General features: G+C 46.3%; 1 protein-coding gene across 3 annotated transcripts in view; it reads right to left on the bottom strand.

Moving 5' to 3' along the window:
• Positions 1 to 13,634: 13,634 nt before the first annotated feature.
• LOC119455740 (homeobox protein PKNOX2-like) overlaps positions 13,635 to 19,239 on the bottom strand; it is a 43,971-nt gene continuing 38,366 nt past the window's right edge. For all 3 annotated transcript variants that reach the window (XM_037717169.2, XM_049669231.1, XM_037717171.2), the window contains one exon: positions 13,635 to 19,114. In XM_037717169.2, coding sequence (XP_037573097.1) covers positions 18,999 to 19,114 — 116 coding nt within the window. In that variant the 3' untranslated portion in view covers positions 13,635 to 18,998. The remainder of the gene's footprint in view (positions 19,115 to 19,239) is intronic.

Below are 19,239 nucleotides of genomic sequence, written 5' to 3'. Positions count from 1 at the left end.
CGAAGGCCGAAGCACACAACGCCGCTACCGCCACCACTCGTCGCCCTCCGCAATCGCACGCCGCTGGCGCAAGGAGACAAGTCGCCCTCTCACCTCGTCCAGTTTGAAGTGGCGAGGCGGCAAAGAGTTCTCAAAAGAACGAAAAAAAAAAAACTGTCTACCTATGCAGATATAGTTAACTTAACACATATACAATATATCTTGCGTATATTTATACATCTGTATAATAAATTATTTCCAATTCAAAACTGCTTTCAAATGCGAAATCGAGAGCCATGAAGCGGGCTACTTGAACTCAGCCGTGGACTCACGTCGCGGCGAGTTCCAGTAGGCGTAATCAAGAAGTTATTTTGAGTCCGTAATTGCAATACGGCAACATGTGCTTACACTGTGTCCACACGTGCTATAGAAATGCTATCGAAGTAGCGGACAGCTTGTTCAGGCGATCTTTTAGTGCAATGTAGCGCACGCTTGAGTACGGACTATCGTGGAACATAGAAGCAAATATGTAGTGCTGATTTTCAAGTACAAACTGGTGAATTTTAAGTAATCTGTAGGTCATTGAAAAATTAGCAACAGTCCTATGCCTACGATGAAGCACATCGCCACGTATTCCGCATCTCAACCCAGAATAAATGTCATCCACAATTGACGACGTTATGTCTAAGGCACGGTTCTTAACGTTCAGCGGCCGAAGTATTGAGTCAGCATTTCCTTTTAGACATTTTATATACTTATCTGCCTACCACGGATTTATCTGCAGCCATAAGCTTTTTGTACACGTAGAAGATATGAAGAGAAAATGCCAAAATTGCTCGGTGGATTGCCGTACAACTTGTCTGGCTTGAACTTTACGCGAGGTTTAATACGAGGAGATGAATGTTGTATCCACGATAACTCAGCCTGCAGAATGGTCATTGAATGAATGTGTGTTGTTTAGGGGCGCAAGGGCCAAAGAGCGTCATGCTAGTGTTCATGAGTGCGCAGTGGAGCGATGAATTCTGAGAAGTACATGAGACGTGGCTGTAAAGGGGCCTAAAAATAGTCGCTGTAAAGTGCGTAAAAGCTACATTTAATATGATTATGGTAATGGCTAATGAGGTGCACTATGAACATGAAAATTCATTGCGAAAGAATGACACATGTACAAAATATGTGAGATGCAAGGATTAGCAAGAAGCACTATAGTGCCTAAACAAAGCTCTTGAAACACAAGCGCTTGCACGCATGTGCTATACAAAACTACTATCACAGCGGCATCCTCCGGAGAGAGGATGCGCTACGAATTTATTGGGCCAATAACATGTAGAACAAACACGGTTCAAGAAACCGAGGACTGCTTTGGTATTAAAAAGCGCTTCTTCACCAAGAAACATAATGGGATGGAGATGGACATGATAGCGGTATGCTAAAGGAAAATGTTTCTCTCTCTCTCTCTCTCTCTCTCTCTCTCTCTGTTTCGGCTTCCCGACACTCCAGGAGGACGTGAATGACGGTCAGCCTCTCACCACATCAACCACAAGTTGGTGGTTCATCGCCAGTCAGCAAGAAACTGTGGGTGCCATATATGTGCATATTCTATTCTGAGACGACAGAATACGACATCAGTTCACCGTGTTTTCGTCGCGGAGGGCAGGAAACCTAACTGCGGCTTAATCAAGTGAAGCTTATTATTTGTGAAGTGAATCACTATGGTCAATCTAGCCTTTAAATAACAACCGTCTATACGATATTTCTCACTGTGTGACATACCATGGGAGCAACGAAGTTAATTGCCTGTGTATAAACACTCTTCAGAACAGGGTAGTCAGGCTCGAACTCAGAAGTAAGTACTATAGAGCTCCTGTATGACACGCTCAGGCCAGTAGCTCATACAGTGACATTATTGTTTTCAGCTGAACATGTGCACAGTGCAGAAGGTATATGTCACGGTTCAATCAGTCATCACTACAGACCACAACAACCCTTTCTTTCTCTCTCTCTCTCTCTATGTGGAGATTTATTTATTTAAATTTCGGTCACTTTGCATTCCAGCGCGTGATAGCTGTCTGACCAAGCGTTCTGCTGAGAGGAAACTTCGCTCGCTATAGTCAGAGCGAGCAAGAAGTATACTTTGCCTCGTCAACTCTGTGCAGTGCATCGAAAACTATGGGCCGTACGTGTGTCAGCCGGCCAGAAAAGAGAACCCTGTATTTGCACGCCCTGCGGCGGTTGTCCGCTTGACAAATTTGCATGGTGTTTTTTTTTTTTTTTTTTTTCAGAAATAGCAGAAGCGTAACGTACCTTATCTTCAATTTGTCCGCAACCGCTGTTTCCTTGCCTCCTCACGTCATCTTTTCCCTCTCCCGCCCTCTCCTCCTCTATGGGAACTGCGAGAGTGGAAAAGTAAGCCTTGCAGTTTCTGCAATGCCTATGGGGGGGGTCACGGATAATTACAGCTGTCAAAGGGCTAACGTGGCGACACCCAGGGAGCTCCAGAGGGCATTGTGCACATGCGACGCAATGGAAAGGTCCAAACGAGTTTCTCGGGTAGATTCATCTTGAAACTGCAGCGCGCACACAAGAAACTCGCCCAACTTTCAGTATTCTTACAATTAATCTCGAGTAGACTGTCCTCTCAGCGACGCTCCTCCCTCTGAAGCACCCCCCCGAAGCCGCGTGCAGAGAAGCAAAGAAAGCCTCGCTGTAATAATAATGTTATTCGCATCCCAGTGTGCGTTCTAACGACAAATTTCTTTCATAAACAAGAATCGCTGGTATTCGAGCATACCGCTTTGCTTCTGTGCTGGCCGCACAAATTTAAGAGGAGGGAGGGGGGTCAGGACATAAGGCCATGTCCCCCCCCCCCCCCCTTCCCTGAATCTGCGCATGCTCCCCCATTGTCAGCCTCTGATCGCCTTCCGCGCAGCGCCGGTTGAATTGAAGCTTCGTGACAACGCACGCTGCTTGCGGCCCTGAGGGCGTGTTCTCCTCCTTTATTCTCTGAAACATGCAACTCTAGCTGACACAAGCCATAGCCTTCGCTGCGCCGCACGGGGTTGGTGACTGGTTAATGCAGTGTTCAATCAACAGTCGCTCTCATGAAAACTTTTCTGACTCTACATGTCTATAGCGTTGAACAGAGTGCATTTTATTTAAATACCTACTGTGTTTCGGCAAGTGATTAACTCAGATTTGGTGGGCTGCTAATGTCGCGGCTTTGCCGTAATTAGTTTTTGAGGCTGATGCTGCCGAAGGCGTTCGGGAGTTCGTGAGATGTCCTGTGCGATATATTTCAGCTAGAATTTCACACGGGAAACGTTTCCGCTCAATTTACTGTAGAAAACTAACGAGACGCGAAGAAACCAGACAGAGCTGCTCATCGTTCCAACTTCTCTTCGCAATGCCCGCCTGCGCACGTTTATTCGTCTTTTTCTACATACTCCCGCCCTCCAGTAGCGTTGTGCACTGGCCTTCTTATAAACTTGCCATCTTGAGCTTTCACACGGCAGGCTCGGAATATTCCATCTTCACCAGGGTAGGCGTCCACGACTTGCCCCAGTGGCCAAATACCTCTAGAGATGTTAGGCTCCTCGATGAGTACTACATTATCTACTTGTAGACAGCTACTAGGATGCGATGGGTAGAGGTGAAGTGCCCGCAGCTCGAGGAGGTACTCTTTCTTCCATCGGATCCACAGGTGGTCCGTGAGCTTCTGGCGGTATCGCAACTTCTTGCTGAGGTCACGTCGCGTAGCCGGAGCACTTCGAGCTTCGTCGTCACTGTTGGTTCGCTCTGGAGAGGCAAGAAATGACCAGAAAACGAGCAGGACATAGTGGAGAGGGCTCTCTAGCGTCCGTATACGTCTTGAATTGATAACCGCTTCTACTTCCAGCAGTACAGTCTCAGTTTGTCCGCTGTTGAGTTTGCTCTTTCCCAGCACTTTGCGTAAAGATGACTTGACTGATTGGATAAGTCTCTCCCACCAGCCGCCCCACCAAGGCGCACCTGGTATAATGAATTTCCATTCTATGCGATGCGTCAAGAGCAAAGATGCAAATGGAGAGCCTTTCATGGTGTTCCAAATGCCCCATAGGTCTCGCGATGCTCTCTTAAATGCGGGAGCATTATCGGAGTACAGTGTTTCGGGCACTCCTCTACGAGCCAAAAACCTACGGAAAGCTAGCAAGAAGGAGCTTGTAGAGATTCCACTCGTCAATTCAAGGTGTACAGCTCTCGTGGTCGCACATGTGAACAATGTCGTCCATGTCGCACAGCTAGAACGTTACCACGCTCTTCCTGACGGTCCCATTTGACGCACCGAGACGGGGCTTTTTCTGCCGGGGGTAGTGTTATACGAGGAGGCGAAGAAGAAAAGGACGACGGTCCTGAAGACGACAAAAAGTGGACACAGCCTGACTGGGCGCTCCTCCGCATCCGCGTGTTATTTGTAAATACATATTGTAAATAGTTTTACACGCGTTAAAGTATTCACCAAATGTATTCGTCTTTGTTCACTGGTGACCGAACGTGTGTCGTGAAAGTGGTGCTCCCAGTCAGCGCCTCCTCTATAGAGCGCCTCCCTATACAGGAGGCGCTGTCCCAATTTATACGCTCAGGAAAGAAACTTGTGGCCCGCTCTACCACTTTCAAGCGTAGACGGCCGCATATGCATACTTCCAGTATATAGCACGGAAGTGCCGAATGTCGATGTACCTTAAGTAGGCAATCTACCTTCAGGAATTAAATTCTTACGAACTTCTGGTGATCCGGGCTTTTATTCCTTTCCGCACACACCACTGTCTGCACCACTCTGGTTTGTATTTCCCGCCAGTATGCTATGAGGTGAAGTCGAAGCGAGAACCAAAATATTGCAATGGTGAGACTCAAGTTCAAAAACTTTTAATGCGTAAGCATAATTTCTATGGTTACCTAACGAGAAAACTGTCAGTGCGCCCGTCCTTCGCGTAAGACGATCACTATCAAGATAGAGCCAGTAGCAATGTTTTCGCCAGCTTTGTAGAAGACGATGACGAACGCGCGAGCAGTGGCACGAGCGCGAGGTGCAATATGGGAACGTTCCGCTGGCATGATCAGAGGCATCGGGGCCAGCTGTGGAAGACGACGACAAACGCGCGAGCAGTGGCACGAGCGCGAGGTGCAATATGGGAACGTTCCGCTGGCATGATCAGAGGCATCGGGGCCAGCTGTGGAAGACGACGACAAACGCGCGAGCAGTGGCGCGAGCGCGAGGTGCAATATGGGAACGTTCCGCTGGCATGATCAGAGGCATGGGGCCAGCTGTGGAAGACGACGACAAACGCGCGAGCAGTGGCACGAGCGCGAGGTGCAATATGGGAACGTTCCGCTGGCATGATCAGAGGCATCGGGGCCAGCTGTGGAAGACGACGACAAACGCGCGAGCAGTGGCACGAGCGCGAGGTGCAATATGGGAACGTTCCGCTGGCATGATCAGAGGCATCGGGGCCAGCTGTGGAAGACGACGACAAACGCGCGAGCAGTGGCACGAGCGCGAGGTGCAATATGGGAACGTTCCGCTGGCATGATCAGAGGCATCGGGGCCAGCTGTGGAAGACGACGACGAACGCGCGAGCAGTGGCGCGAGCGCGAGGTGCAGTATGGGAACGTTCCGCTGGCATGATCAGAGGCATCGGGGCCAGCTGTGGAAGACGACGACGAACGCGCGAGCAGTGGCGCGAGCGCGAGGTGCAGTATGGAACGTTCCGCTGGCATGATCAGAGGCATCGGGCCAGCTGTGGAAGACGACGACGAACGCGCGAGCGCGTCTCCGTGACGTGTTCAATCAGGCACGCACTAGGCACACCTTTGGTAACTGTGGAGCAGCCGTGGCTTCGGATCGGAACGTCATGCGCGCACCTGGCGCCGCAAGCTGCAGTAGTTTGCTTGCCTCAGCAGTTCGCGTTGCGCTGCCTTCCGCAGCAGATCGTGTCGCCACAGCGCAGTCGCATTTACCGTAATCGCGCCAAGACGACCGCAGCCGCTGAGCAGTGCTAGGATTACCAGCAGTGTTGAGTATGAGCACTCGACACCACGTCGTTACTACGAAATGTTTGCGCATCATTCAGATAACTCCCAGAGGAGATTCTACATATTTTTTTTTCTTGGTGAGAACGCAAATTACTTGGATTAAAATTTCCGTGGCGAAAGTTATGCTTCTCAATTATATCCGCTTTTCTGCGTATTTTTCCATGCATCACCTATAAGTGTGTTACGAATGCCTAAACATAGTCCAAAATAGCATTTGTGCCAAATTCAGGCTTTCATTTTAGATCGTGTGTGCAGCACAGAGGCCAAAATAAAATTGTAGAAGAGAGTAAGTTTTAGGGATAGTCCTATGAAAATAATTCCACGTTTTCTTCCGAGACCAATTTTTTGTGAGAAATTTCCCAGCAACGCTTTAATTTGCGCATTCTTACCTCGGTGTTAAGGCTTAAAGAACAAAAGTATTTTGTGAAACTGTTTTCTAATGAAAGAAAATGTTCAGACAGCGTAGAAATGCAAATTTTGAAAGAATACGCGAGACGGTCGATATTATTGTAGATTTTGTTTCGCACCTGGTTTTCCACCGTTTCGTGATGTTCAAACGGCCCTGCATGACGTGCCCAAAAAGCTTTTTGTTCCCCCTCAAAATATATTGGGAGAATACTGTGCAACTATACTTATGTATGCAGATTTCTTATATATATATATATATATATATATATATATATATATATATATATATATATATATATATATATATATTATTTTAGAGAAATATATATTGGTCGAGCGCCACGGTTGGGACAGGTGGAGTGGCACCCGTCAAGACTCGGGAATTCGATTGTCTGCTTCCGTCAATGATCCTGGTAGCAGGGTGCCTCGATGAGCATTGAGCACAGAGCGCACGCATCAAGGCACCCTAGAGCCTGGACGCCTGCGCTGGCGCCTAGTGGACAACACCCGCAATCGCTTTCAGGAGAGCGTGCAACGCCGCAAAACGGGGAAAGCGCCCAGCACTGCACAGGTGAAGAAAGGGAATTCGTCCATCCCTGTCTCTCACACCCGTGACGCGTCCCGAGAATGAAGAAAATGCGCGGAATTCCGTTAACACGTCTGAAAAAGTAGCACTGACATGGGGGGAAGAAGGATTAGCAGACGGACACACGTGACAAGCTTGATGTTTGGCAAAAAAAAAGAAAGAAAGAAAGAAAGAAAGAAAGAAAGAAAGAAAGAAAGAAAGAAAGAAAGAAAGAAAGAAAGAAAGAAAGACTCGCCAACCCGGCCCTGCGAAAGTGGATGTCCGGCAAAGCTGTGGAAAACCGCCCTACAACTACTGAGGGGGGCAATCTTTTAAGTACGAACTCATTATATGGCCCATGAAGCGAAAAATATGGCGTTAACATCCAATGGCATCAAAAACAATGCGACCAAGCGGTGACGTCACGTTTGACATGATGACGAAACGTGATTACGTCATCACACCAAAGGTGGCGTGATGGCATCATCACGTCAAACGCTACCGTACGTGATAGCGGCTTCGTCACGTCACGATATCGCCTGATGACGTCATCATGTCAAACGCGATGACGTCATTGTCAAGTGATGGTGTCATCTGATGACGTCATGTGATGCCTCTTGGAGAAGCGGCACACTGTGCACTTCCCACTGTCTGCGGGATCGGCCCATGATGACGAAACGTGATTACGCAACACGTCAAACGTCACGTGATGACGTGACCACACCAAAGGTCGCGTGATAACATCCCCGTCAACCGTTATAACAGCATCGTCACGTGTCGATATCGCCAGATGAATCATGTAATCTGATCACATCATCAGTGAAACGTAACGTCACGCGATGACGTCTTCTTCAAGTGAGATATTACCTGATGACGTCATGTGATGCCTCTTGGAGAAGCAGCACACTGTGCGCTTCCCGCTTCGTTGCACTGTCTCCGGGATAGGTCCACATTATTGAGTGAGCAAAGGTCGCGCACGCGGACACGAAAAATCCCGACCAACTACAGGGTAACAGCGTCGCTGTAAGAAGTATGTAAACGAAAGGAGTAGCAACGCGCCCATGGGACAGAACGGCGTCAGATGAGGTTAGCTCACAAAGGCTGGTGGTTTGGCGTGGTACCCTCGCCTAGTTTTTCCGAGGGGAGCCACGACCTTCCCTTGTGTGCACGCAAACGTTCCATTCTGATAAACCTCCCCCCCCCCCCCCCAAAAAAAAAAATGGTACCACAGAGCACCTACAAGAAACTTATTTCGTACAATATTGTGCCTCAACTTGTCACTTGAACATTCAAACGACGGTTAACACATCGTGACACGTAGGAGGGAGCAGGAAAGAAAGATAAAATAGACTTTAAAAAAGCAAGTTTGATATAAGCAAGACGCATTTGCCGTCATCGATCCAGGGCATCAATCATCTTAATGCAATTAGCATTCTTCCGGTACCTTTTTTTCTTTATATATTTGTATCTAACCTCTTTCCCGCCCACTTGGGTCACCACTGGGCAGTCCATGGTCTAACATCGGGATGCCGGGCAGCAAACCAACCGTTGGTCCAATTTGGGTGACTGAGTATGTGACACGTGCAGTGAACCTCTTTGACGCCAACTTGGGTCTCTGGGTATGTGCCATAGGTGACGCCCCACTTCAATGACAAAAAAAAAAAAAAAATAGAATCCTCGAAACTTTCTTGGTGCTGGGTGGAATCGAACCCGCATCATATATATTCAGATAACCTTATCTGACTATATCGTAGGTTTCTGTCCTTGTCCCAGTGTGCGCTGTAATTCACAGTAACATGGAACACCAACTAACCCAGTCTCAAACCTTGAATAACCACGCGCGGACTTCGATGCGGCGCCGCTAGATGGAGCAACGTGCTCCGAGGGATGCGCGAGGAGCCCGGCTGCATACGCGCCTCATACATGACACGTTTCGGCGGTGGCAGTACGGTGTCACTACATTGTTTCAATCATGGAGGAAATAAACAAAACAGGAGAGACCCTGGCATCACGTTTTTGAAGCCGGAAGTGCAGCCATGTTGGTGTGCCATCTGCCTCTGCGCCTCCAATCGGGGGTTTTGCAGCTCGCCGGAGCAGATGGGCGCGAATTAACTTGCCTTAATACGAGCCGCCGGAAGTGTGTGCTGCCGACGCGTGTCAGAACAAAGCCTACGAATCTTCTGCAGGAGTTTTAGTGAAGCAGACGTGCTCCTGTGTTTTCCCGTGGTACGTTGAAGAAGACGACGAAGACCCACGCCGTGATTGCTTGAGTGTATCTGTTGCTGGCTGACACACTCACAGACCCAAAACACAACTTTCAAGCTTACACGCCACACTCCAAAGTGAGTTTTTCTCGCGAACAAAAGGTGCTGCGCGAAAGACACCGGCGGAAAAATCTTATCTCACTTTTCAGAGACCGAGAAGCAGCAGCGAAAGCTTCAGGAGCGCGGTTGCTATGGTAACGTTGACATTTGGGGTACCCGTCCTTTGCGAAAAACAGCGCGTGATCTTCCGCCACACTTTCTCCAATACGTCCGTGTTGGCCGGGGCCTCTCACGGGTTTCCTTCCTCCATGGTTTAAATGCTAATCGCAATAACGTCGACGTGTCTGCTGAAGAATTTGAGGTAACGTCTTCAGCAAGAACGTTCCACAGCTTCAAGCTTAGCATGATAGCATCAAACTCGCTATTGACAGACACGGCTAAACTGTCTCAGCATATCGCTTCGCGCAATTCGTCCATTTGTTCAGCATAGATGGTATGCGAGAAGAGGTCTTGGCTACGAAACCTTTGTCAAACACTTCGCGCAATTCGTAACATTGGGAACGCGCACGCGTTAAACGTGGCTCGTAATGCTATAGAGTATCACGAGTGCCAGAATTGTGGTTATAGCGATTCAAATCACTGAAATTCGCAACCAAGAAGTTTTTATAGCCTGATCCGTTAGACAATATTCAGAAGAGCCAATTACGGAGCACAAAATCAGGAAGACGACATACATTTCCGGTTGTTTGTCGCGGTGTCTGCTGCCTTGCATTTATGTTCCGGCGCCGCTCAACGTCCCCGTTCCTGCCCGCCGTCTCAATTTCGGATTGAGACGGCGGGCTTCTCCCTACAACGTCGCTCCTTGTGGAGAAGCCAGCTTTTTACGCATGGGTTAATTTTCAGGCGTGTCTCAAAATTGCCACCTGTAAACTTGATAAAGGATCACAGCGGTGTTGCGCATGTCTATAGCTTCCTAAATTGTGGGATTCAACGTCACGGGACTGCATAGCGCGTTATGAAGGCCGCCGTAGTGCACGGCGCCGAATTAATTCAGACCTGAATCGGAGCACACGGGCGTTCTAGCATTTCGGCCCCATCGAAATGTGGCCGCCGCGGCCGGAAGTCGTAGCATATCTCTTTCCCTACCATGGGGAAAATAGGTGTTTTTTCTATCTTACGGCAGATTTTTTTTTTCTGAGGGAACTACTGCACTCAATATTTAATGTAATACATAAACAGAAAGCAAAATGAATGCACTTTTCACGCATTAAAGTTTGATTAACGAGATGTATGTCATAAAAAAGATATAAATTGTTACAATCCAGATTGTGCGATAAAATTGAACAAAGATTGTAAAGACACGCTTGTATCTACTAAAAAAAAATCACAGCATATCCACGAAGTGAATGATGATGAGTGGGCGAAGCACCGGGGGATCATTCGGGTAAACCACAGCTACGGACGAGAGATAAAGAGAGCGCGCGTCGGGAACGAGAGAGAAAATTACACCATCTTCCCGGAGGGGAACCCTGAGTAGTATGCGAAGCAGCCATGGGGTTGACTCAAGGTAGTTTTATCAGCTGTATAAACTTGGACATGCAGCAGCACCAGCAACGCGCAGAACTGTTGTCGACGCCGTCGGCGTTTTTCCCGCGTTCGCACCGAACGCGCGCAAAGTGGAACCGAAACCGGAAGTGGAACGCCATCTAGTGAACACTTCATAAAACGACATGTGGCTACATACTACTACTACTACTACTACTACTACTACTACTACTACTACTACTACTACTACTACTACAGAGGAGGGAACGACCCACACCCTAAGGAGCTTCGCCCCTAAAAAAATCTTACGAAAATTATGAGATATACAAAATGTATTGCCGTCTCACTATCTCCGAAAAAATTAAAAATTTTTATTAAACAGGTATTCCGCTACCAAAATTTTACTGCAAGCACTAAGTTGGGCGTGCCGGGCTGCGGCTGCCGATGTTCCGGGCTGGTTTGCGTCGTCGTCGCTTTCAGACTCAAAGTCCGACGAAAAGTCAGCGTCCTCTGACTCGCTATTCGATGTATCGATACGATCAGCCGCAGAGACAGCGGAATCACGATATCTGCGATCTCCCGAAGCGCGCGCGCCGTTTACGGAGCCGGACATTTTTGCGTTCTGCTATAGTGATCTAGATAGAGGGGGGAAATGCGAACTGCTTAGAAAACAAAAATATAGTTTCTCCTCTTTCACGTCCGATGGCGCAGTGTGTCCGTGAGCGGTAGGGTTCCTCGATGCGTGCGCCCCCCTCCGCCGCCGTACGGCGGAGGGGGGCGCACGCATCGAGGCACCCTAGTGAGCGGCGCGGAAGGTCTCGAAAGCGGTGTTTCTAGTTGTACGTATGGGTGTTCTGTGGTTGTACCATAGAATAAAGAACCAACTTGTTGTACTCTAGAGTGTACTCTAGTTTCAAACCATCCATAGAGAGTTAACGATGCCCAATGGGCGCGGTACGGAAAGAGATATAGATGTAACTCTAGTGCTCAGCAGCGCAGAACGCCACTGAGCCACCTCGGTACGGGTAGGGCGAACTTTCAAGCGTTGCCACAGGAAGAGCTAGGTTTGAGTGTACTAGACAATATCCTAGTACACTCTAAGCTAGGTTATCGCTTCGTGGACAGCGTTGCCGCGGCGGTGTTGGACGCGGACGCCGGAAGAGCGACGGTCAACCGTTGTGGCTCAGCGGTTATGGCGTACTGCTGCCGAGCACGGGGTCGCGGGCTGGATTCCCGGCCGAGGATGCCGCATTCTGACGGGAATGGAATGCAAGAACATTCATGTGACGGCGCTTTCCGAGCACGTTTAAGAAGTCGCGGTGGTAAAAAAAAACAACTGATGCGGAGCGCTCCACTACGCGGTCGATAATAGCCTACAATTTGCTCTGGGACGTTAAGGCAAATCACTTCAACAGAAATTAATAATTCATAAATTAAACAAATTTAATTAATAAATCGAACTCCTCTTCCATACCTTCGTGTTTCTCTGAGGACCTCTAAGGATCGGCGCTGAACCCGGGAAGTGCAGCGGAGCTCGGGCGTTCTCGCACCGTTCGAAAGTTCTGGAAAGAAATGCTTCTCTCTTGGTCGCGCGTTCCGATTCATAGCCGTGGCAGCCGCATTCCGATGGGGACGGAGTGCAGAAAGCGATCGTGCACTGAGCTTTGGCTGAATGTCAAAGAAGCCCAGATAGTCAAAATTAATCCGGCGCCCTCCACAGGCTCCACTATGGCGTCTCTCATAAACCCTGCGTTTCTTTGACGTGAAAACACCATAAATCCACCATCTATAGTTTTGTATAGTGCTAGAATTGCCACAGGAGGCCCATTGACATACCGCAGAAAGATGGTGTCGTTTCACTGTCACTACGAGAACACCTCCCAAGGAAACAAGGTCTTCGCTACAATGATGCATACCACATGTCCGCTGGCACACGTAAATTAACAAATATTGCACACATTCATATTTTTTTTTTCAGTTGAAGTTGACATGAGAAGATTAGTGCATATAATTAATCTTTACGTGTTTAACTGGTCCGTTAGCACACATTTGTGATCTGGACTCCACTGATACTTGCCACTATGCTAACAGTGTGTCGCATGCAGTCAGCATGCCTGTTGCACGAAGTTATAGTTGAAAGAAATTATGCAAAAGGGAGATGTAGTAGTTTACATAATTGCATAATCGGTCAAGTTTTGAAGGCAGTGCAACAAACTTAGGCAGGCTAGAACGAAATACAATGGTAAAAAGCAAAGTGGAACACCCTTATGTGATATTACTTTACATTGTGATGCGGTAGTATCTTATTCAGGTGTGCTAGCCCCAAAACTCAATGCTGTGAATGAACCACGCCATAGATTGCAGATGCTTGCCAATCTGCGGCTGAAAATATGCAGCGTATACTAGTTTGTTTTATTCGTAGCAATTTATTCTGCACCCCCCCCCCCCCCCCCCCGCTTGTAATATCAGCATAACTTCAAACATGAACGAGCAAAAAATGACTCAAATGTATTGCTACGTTTCTAGTTTAACCTCAATTTGTAGCGGTGGCTTAATTTAGATGCGAAAACATACATTTCTGACTATCCCATGCTCAGAAAGCAGCTTTAGAACAATTCAATGTTACACCTGCACGTAATTAAAAAATTTCATTCTGGGGTTTTACATGCCAATGCATGTAATTATGTGGAACAGGCATTCTGACCAGCTATTTTCTGTTCGTGTTTCAATTTATGCTGACAGTACAGCTGTCAGCAAACAATTGGAATGATGACTATGTAGTTCACTCCAGACGACCACAAGTATATTAATAATGTCTTTTATTATCATCTATATTAAATAGAAACCTACAACTTGCTGTTGGTAATCTCCCGACACTGCTAGGCTATATCATATAGTTTGCTATTTGGCAGACCCTTTATAAAAATGTGGCATAAGAAAAAAAAAAACATAAAAGATGGCATCGAGGCAAACAGACGCAGAAGAGACCCTGAAGAAATGGTAACAATAACAGTGCAAGGTATTAAGAGTGCCTGCTATGAACAACATAACTTGAACATTTGCACACGCAACACAACATCTAGAACCAGCACAAACGTGCCAATGTAGCACAAATGAATGGTTGGAAGATAAATAAGTGATAATTCGGTCACAAAAGGTAAAACATCAAAAATATATTGGCAACTCAATAAGTAAAGCAACAGCTTGCCGCCAATGAGAAACAGCAACTGCAAGCTAGGTGGTTAGCTTCAGGAGACACAGCAGCCCTGCACCTTGTCGATTACTGGTTTCTTCTTAAAGGGCCCCTCACCAGGTTTGGGCATTGCAAACAAACAAGTGCAGTGCCCAGACCATGCTGTGGTGAAAACAGATGAAATTTCAAACAGAAGGCCGCAAACCCTTCCTCTTGAGAGAGCCGCGCTTCGAGCGAGAGAGTCAACGTCACACTCACAAATGCCTCTTCGCAAGACACAATGCTTGCAATGCCACCGACCACGGCACGCAATGTCGGTTAATTAGCCAATGCAGAATGCGCAAGGAAATGTGCCACGCAGCAAAGAAGGTAGAGAAAGAAGAATGAGGTGGAGCTTATCACATGAACGTGGTGCAGTTCCTTGGCTCCAGTATACGAGAATGCAGGGAAGGAACGCTGCTTGTGAAAACTAGTCGAAGCAAAGGGTGAGAGTGTCTTCCTTGACCGTGATACTAGCCTCCTGGTGGAATACTAACAGCACAGTTGATTTCGTCCATCTCCTCCAATAATGAACTGATTTGAGAAATTATTTCGCTACAATGCTTCCTAGACGGCACCTTGCAACTTCCAGTGTATCACCAAAACTTGCAATGAGGCCTGGTAAGGGGCCCTTTAACAATTACTTCTTTGAGCGTACACTGTATCAAGTAAGGTTTGTTAACTGCGAGCAAATTCACAGCGTACAGCATGACACAATATCTAAAAAATACTAGTGTATCGACCCAGACTCAAAAAATAAAAAAAAAGCCACACCACCACAAAGATGTCTAATAAGCTTTGAACACAACAGAGAACACAATGACTTTTCCACTTTCCTTCATGAAGCACATGTTCATAAACCAAGAATCAAACACAAAAACTTGTGGCCAAAACAACTTGTCATGTAGCTTCAGAACAATCTTTCATGGCATCAGAACTATTGTGCCCCTGTCCGCACGCGTTAACTATACCTAGCAGTTGCACTGGCTTCCATTACGCAGAGGCCTTTCTCTCTCGCTACATGAACCCTTGCAATTGAAACAGTGGAACACGAGAAAATGTGGCGCACGGCCATGCGATTACAAAGAGATTGCATAAGAGACTGGCAACACCATGCTGGTTTGCTGCGCACTTGGGTTCTTCAGAATGCCTAGTTATTGCATTCGGGGGGCTTTACAAAATTCGTACCATAAAACCTGTACAAGAATCACTACGCACTTATAACAATCGAGAGACAAGTAACCAAGAGGCTACCCCTGAGCTTCAGATAAGTCTACCCTGGTACTAACACGGGGCAAACTGCATCTCAGAGCTCTTATTACCTACAGGCTGATCGAGGAAAATTCCTGCGCACATTTGTCACCTGCTTTGTACAATTGGAAATAACACGGCAATGTACAACTGCTTCAGATACTGGCTCTGTATTGTGCAAGTCATAGTCAAGTTTTCTTGTTGCTGTTTGATGTCCCTGGCACTACAGAGAGAAGCAAAACATCAACAACTGTGCGACGAAATGCATATTGGATTGAAACAAGTGTTTTGCTACTGCCCATATAGCTCAGGTCATCAGCAAAAAAAGAAAAACAAAAAACACAAAAAAATATGAACAAAAACATCACGCAGAAGGGAAAGACACAGATCACATTGTGCACTCTGTTATGATACACAATTCACTTGCACGCTGTTGAGCACTGTGCAGCCTGATTCTCAACTGCACTAAAAATAATGAGAAAATATAACAAAAAAGAGGTTCAACATGACTTTCAACTGACTGACACAAGTGACGCAACATCAAAAGATAAAGAAAAACTTAACAAAGCTCGACTGTTAAAAAGGATACCACCACAGCGTGTAGGTATAATCAAAATCAAAACTGTGCGACAGTGCAGATGCTTAAAACACATGTGCGCTTGAAAAGAACACTTAGACCGGGAAGCCTTGAGCAATTACTATCGGGCTCATCAGAGAACCCAAGTTATAAACATGCTCCCAACACAAGACAAAACACGTTACGAGAGTGTCAAAAGAATGGTGCCTGTACAAAATGAAAAAGTGACACAGCAGAAATACGTTTGTGCAGTGTTGTACACCAAAGTCCCTGTCAGTGCTTCCAGAGTGAAATGTCAAAGATGTTGAATATATTACACAATCTATGCACAATAAAAAAGGGAGGGGGAACAAGGTCATTGTGAACAGAAGACATAGAATGTCTAATAATGCCAATTGAAGGTTCCCCACTGACATAACTGCTGTTACTCACAAAAAGTCAGAACATTTTGAACACAATATTTCCGGCGCCAAGAAGCTTCTTTACAGTGAGAATGAAATGAAAGAGGTGAAAAAAAAAATTATTGACATTTTATGCAGCGCTCAGCATGTTCATAGGCATCATACTTCAGCTGCTACATATTTCAGGCACTATGCTTTAGACTGCAATGATTTATTAGCAAAGGGCGCGATGCACGTGTGTACTTGCTCACACTAAAATGCCAGAGCTGGGAACTGAGCTTCACACATGAATCCTGTGAAATTCCCACTCACTTGGCTGTTGCGTGCCTTGAGAAATGATTGATAGCAAGAAGATTACATTTCTGAATTTTACAGAATATAATGCTACAGGAAGACTGTTCATGCCAGGTTCTCAATGGAGAACATTTTCCACAGAAAAAAAAGTGTGGTTTCATTAAGATGTCCGCACTAAAGGGGAAAACTGCAAGAGATGCCTCCCATTTGCTATGTTTCATTCTCATACAAGTGTGTGAGACTACAGCCAATAAAATGCCCTTTTTTTCTCATGTGCCTACATTGAGCAATGCTTAAATAGAGTGAATGATTGCATCTTGTCACATCACAATGAGAAGCAGGAATGTTTCAACTGCAGAGGATTCAGAAGTCTATAATACAGTAAGTGGCAGAAAGCCTATGTTTAAAGAGCCCTACAATGCTTGTGTTCCTAAAAAATGGTTGATGGAAACAGGGCCTACTACCGTTAAAAACACATTAAAAGAGCAACTTAGATTGAATGCACGTTTATTACACTTTCCTGGAATCTTCTGCCTTAAGTGAGACAAATGACATTGTTACTTTAACTCTTTAACTATTAGTTCAGTGCAATCCATGACTAGTAACTATTTGTGCCGTAAAAGCAATGTAACTGCAGCTGAAGGCTAAGTGAAATTGACAATGTTTGTTGATTTTGTGGCAATCTTTAAGAACCTTCCTGAAAAGTATGGGCACAGCTGCACTGTTTGATGGCTCATGTTGAATGAAGAAATACAGCAGCCGACAGATTTTTGTACCCATTTGATTCTTTAAGAGTTATAACCACCATATATTCCCCGGTGTTCTAACCGTTATCCCGCACCTTGCCAATCGCCTGAATGGACACAGATTCAATTAAGTTGACCAATGCCAGCCATGTGTCAATGCTCCAGTTACACACATGATGCTCTCCACAAGGTGAAAAGTGTATGTGTTGATGCTAGAATGAAGCTTATGTCTGTGTCAATGAGTTCTGCTGTTGCTGCAGAGAAGAGATTGCAAACCAGCATGTGAACAGTGTAGTCATCGATATAACATACCATAAGTCATGCATCCGTTGAATCCCCCTAGTAAGTCCGAGATGAGAAACATGAATAGAGAACTGCAGTGGAGAACTGCAGTGCAACATTGTGAGTGCCTCCAGACTGTCTTTAGAAATTCTAAGTAGAGGGCGTCTAAAAAGATGATTTCGCTGCCTTACAAGCTGAAACATTTTGTGGGCCTGCCTGGCAATAATTTTCAACTGCACCAATGTGTAACACCGAGCAAAAATTGAGATGTTGCGCATCGTCAATATCGGCATTGTAAACGATGAAACTGGCTGAAAATTTTGGGCCACTCGTGTTTTCATGAGCTGTTTGATGAGCAATTTGATTGAAATCACACCAAAAAGCACCTATACATTTCAGCCCATGGTAGCAAGTATAGAAAAATCTTACAGATCAATGTGAGCCAAAAATTATATAACAGAAAGCATGCCGGTTGTCATTCCCCTCATCCACCGAGATCAAGGTTACGCACATACATCTGTCTGTTGGTGGCAGACCAGAAGTGGTTTTGCGACAGTTTCATGGCCAGCTTCAAGTCCAAAGGATCAGTCAGTGACTGTGTTCCCATTACTATTTAATGTGCACGAATGCTTGAGCAATGCGGCTGACAGTTTATGTCCTTATACTGTATTAAACTAAGCAAAAGCACGGAAAAGCACGTTCATCACTTAACTGCAGCACCAGACAAGCTTTCAGCATGACTGAGTGTCTGTTTGTGCAGATCTTTGCTTTTATTATGATGATGACACATCGACAAGCAGCTTTCATGCCTGCTCGTATAAAGGAATGGCATGCATTCACCTGGAAATGACATGTTCTGCACTGCAGATCTACGTAACCGAGCACCTGGCCAAGAAGTGCATCACGAATGCCTTTGCGATATGGCACAAAACTAAAGCTTGCCTCGAATGACACCAATGAGGAAAAGAAAGCTGTGCAGAAAAGATTCTTCCCTCTCCCTATGTATCACTCATTCCTTGGGATAAAGAAGGCTCGCACGCACTGAGAGGCACCTCTAAGGCAATCTCAAAGGGGGTAAGCGCACACACATGAGCCGTGCCTCAACCGAGCAGAAGCCCACCTTTTTCACCGACAAGTGCGATCAGTAGTGCTACATCACATGATGTAAAATGATATAAGCTAGTCTAGAAGACTGAAGTGAGAACTCGGGGGAAAGAAAAAAAAAAAAAAAGGGAGCACACACTACCGGAATGCACAGAAGACGTAGCAGAAACGAACAATGAGAAGATCAGATTCCTAGAAGAGATGTAGAGGATGCAGCACTGTTGCCCTTGTCTAGTGCTGGGCATGGCTCATTGTTATTTAGAAGCAGGGCTGTTGTGCTGTTAGGCTTTGCTGCTACTGCCATGGTCCCTGCTCTCGTCTTCGGCTGCCGAGTGACCAGTGTCCCCTCCACAGGCACTGTCATCAGATGCTTCGGAGCAGAGGCTTGTACCACTGGCTGTTTCAATGCAGAAAAAAACCCACGGTGAGGACATAAAGAAAGGAACTACTGAGGGAAAAGAAAATGGGCATTCAACAACTATGTGATGAGGAAATAATGCAGATAGATACTTTACCCATAAA

This window comes from Dermacentor silvarum, chromosome 6 (assembly GCF_013339745.2).
Source record: "Dermacentor silvarum isolate Dsil-2018 chromosome 6, BIME_Dsil_1.4, whole genome shotgun sequence".
NCBI lineage: Eukaryota > Metazoa > Arthropoda > Arachnida > Ixodida > Ixodidae > Dermacentor > Dermacentor silvarum.
The sequence above is the reverse complement of the archived record's forward strand: the minus strand, read 5'-3'. Positions and strand labels throughout refer to the sequence as shown.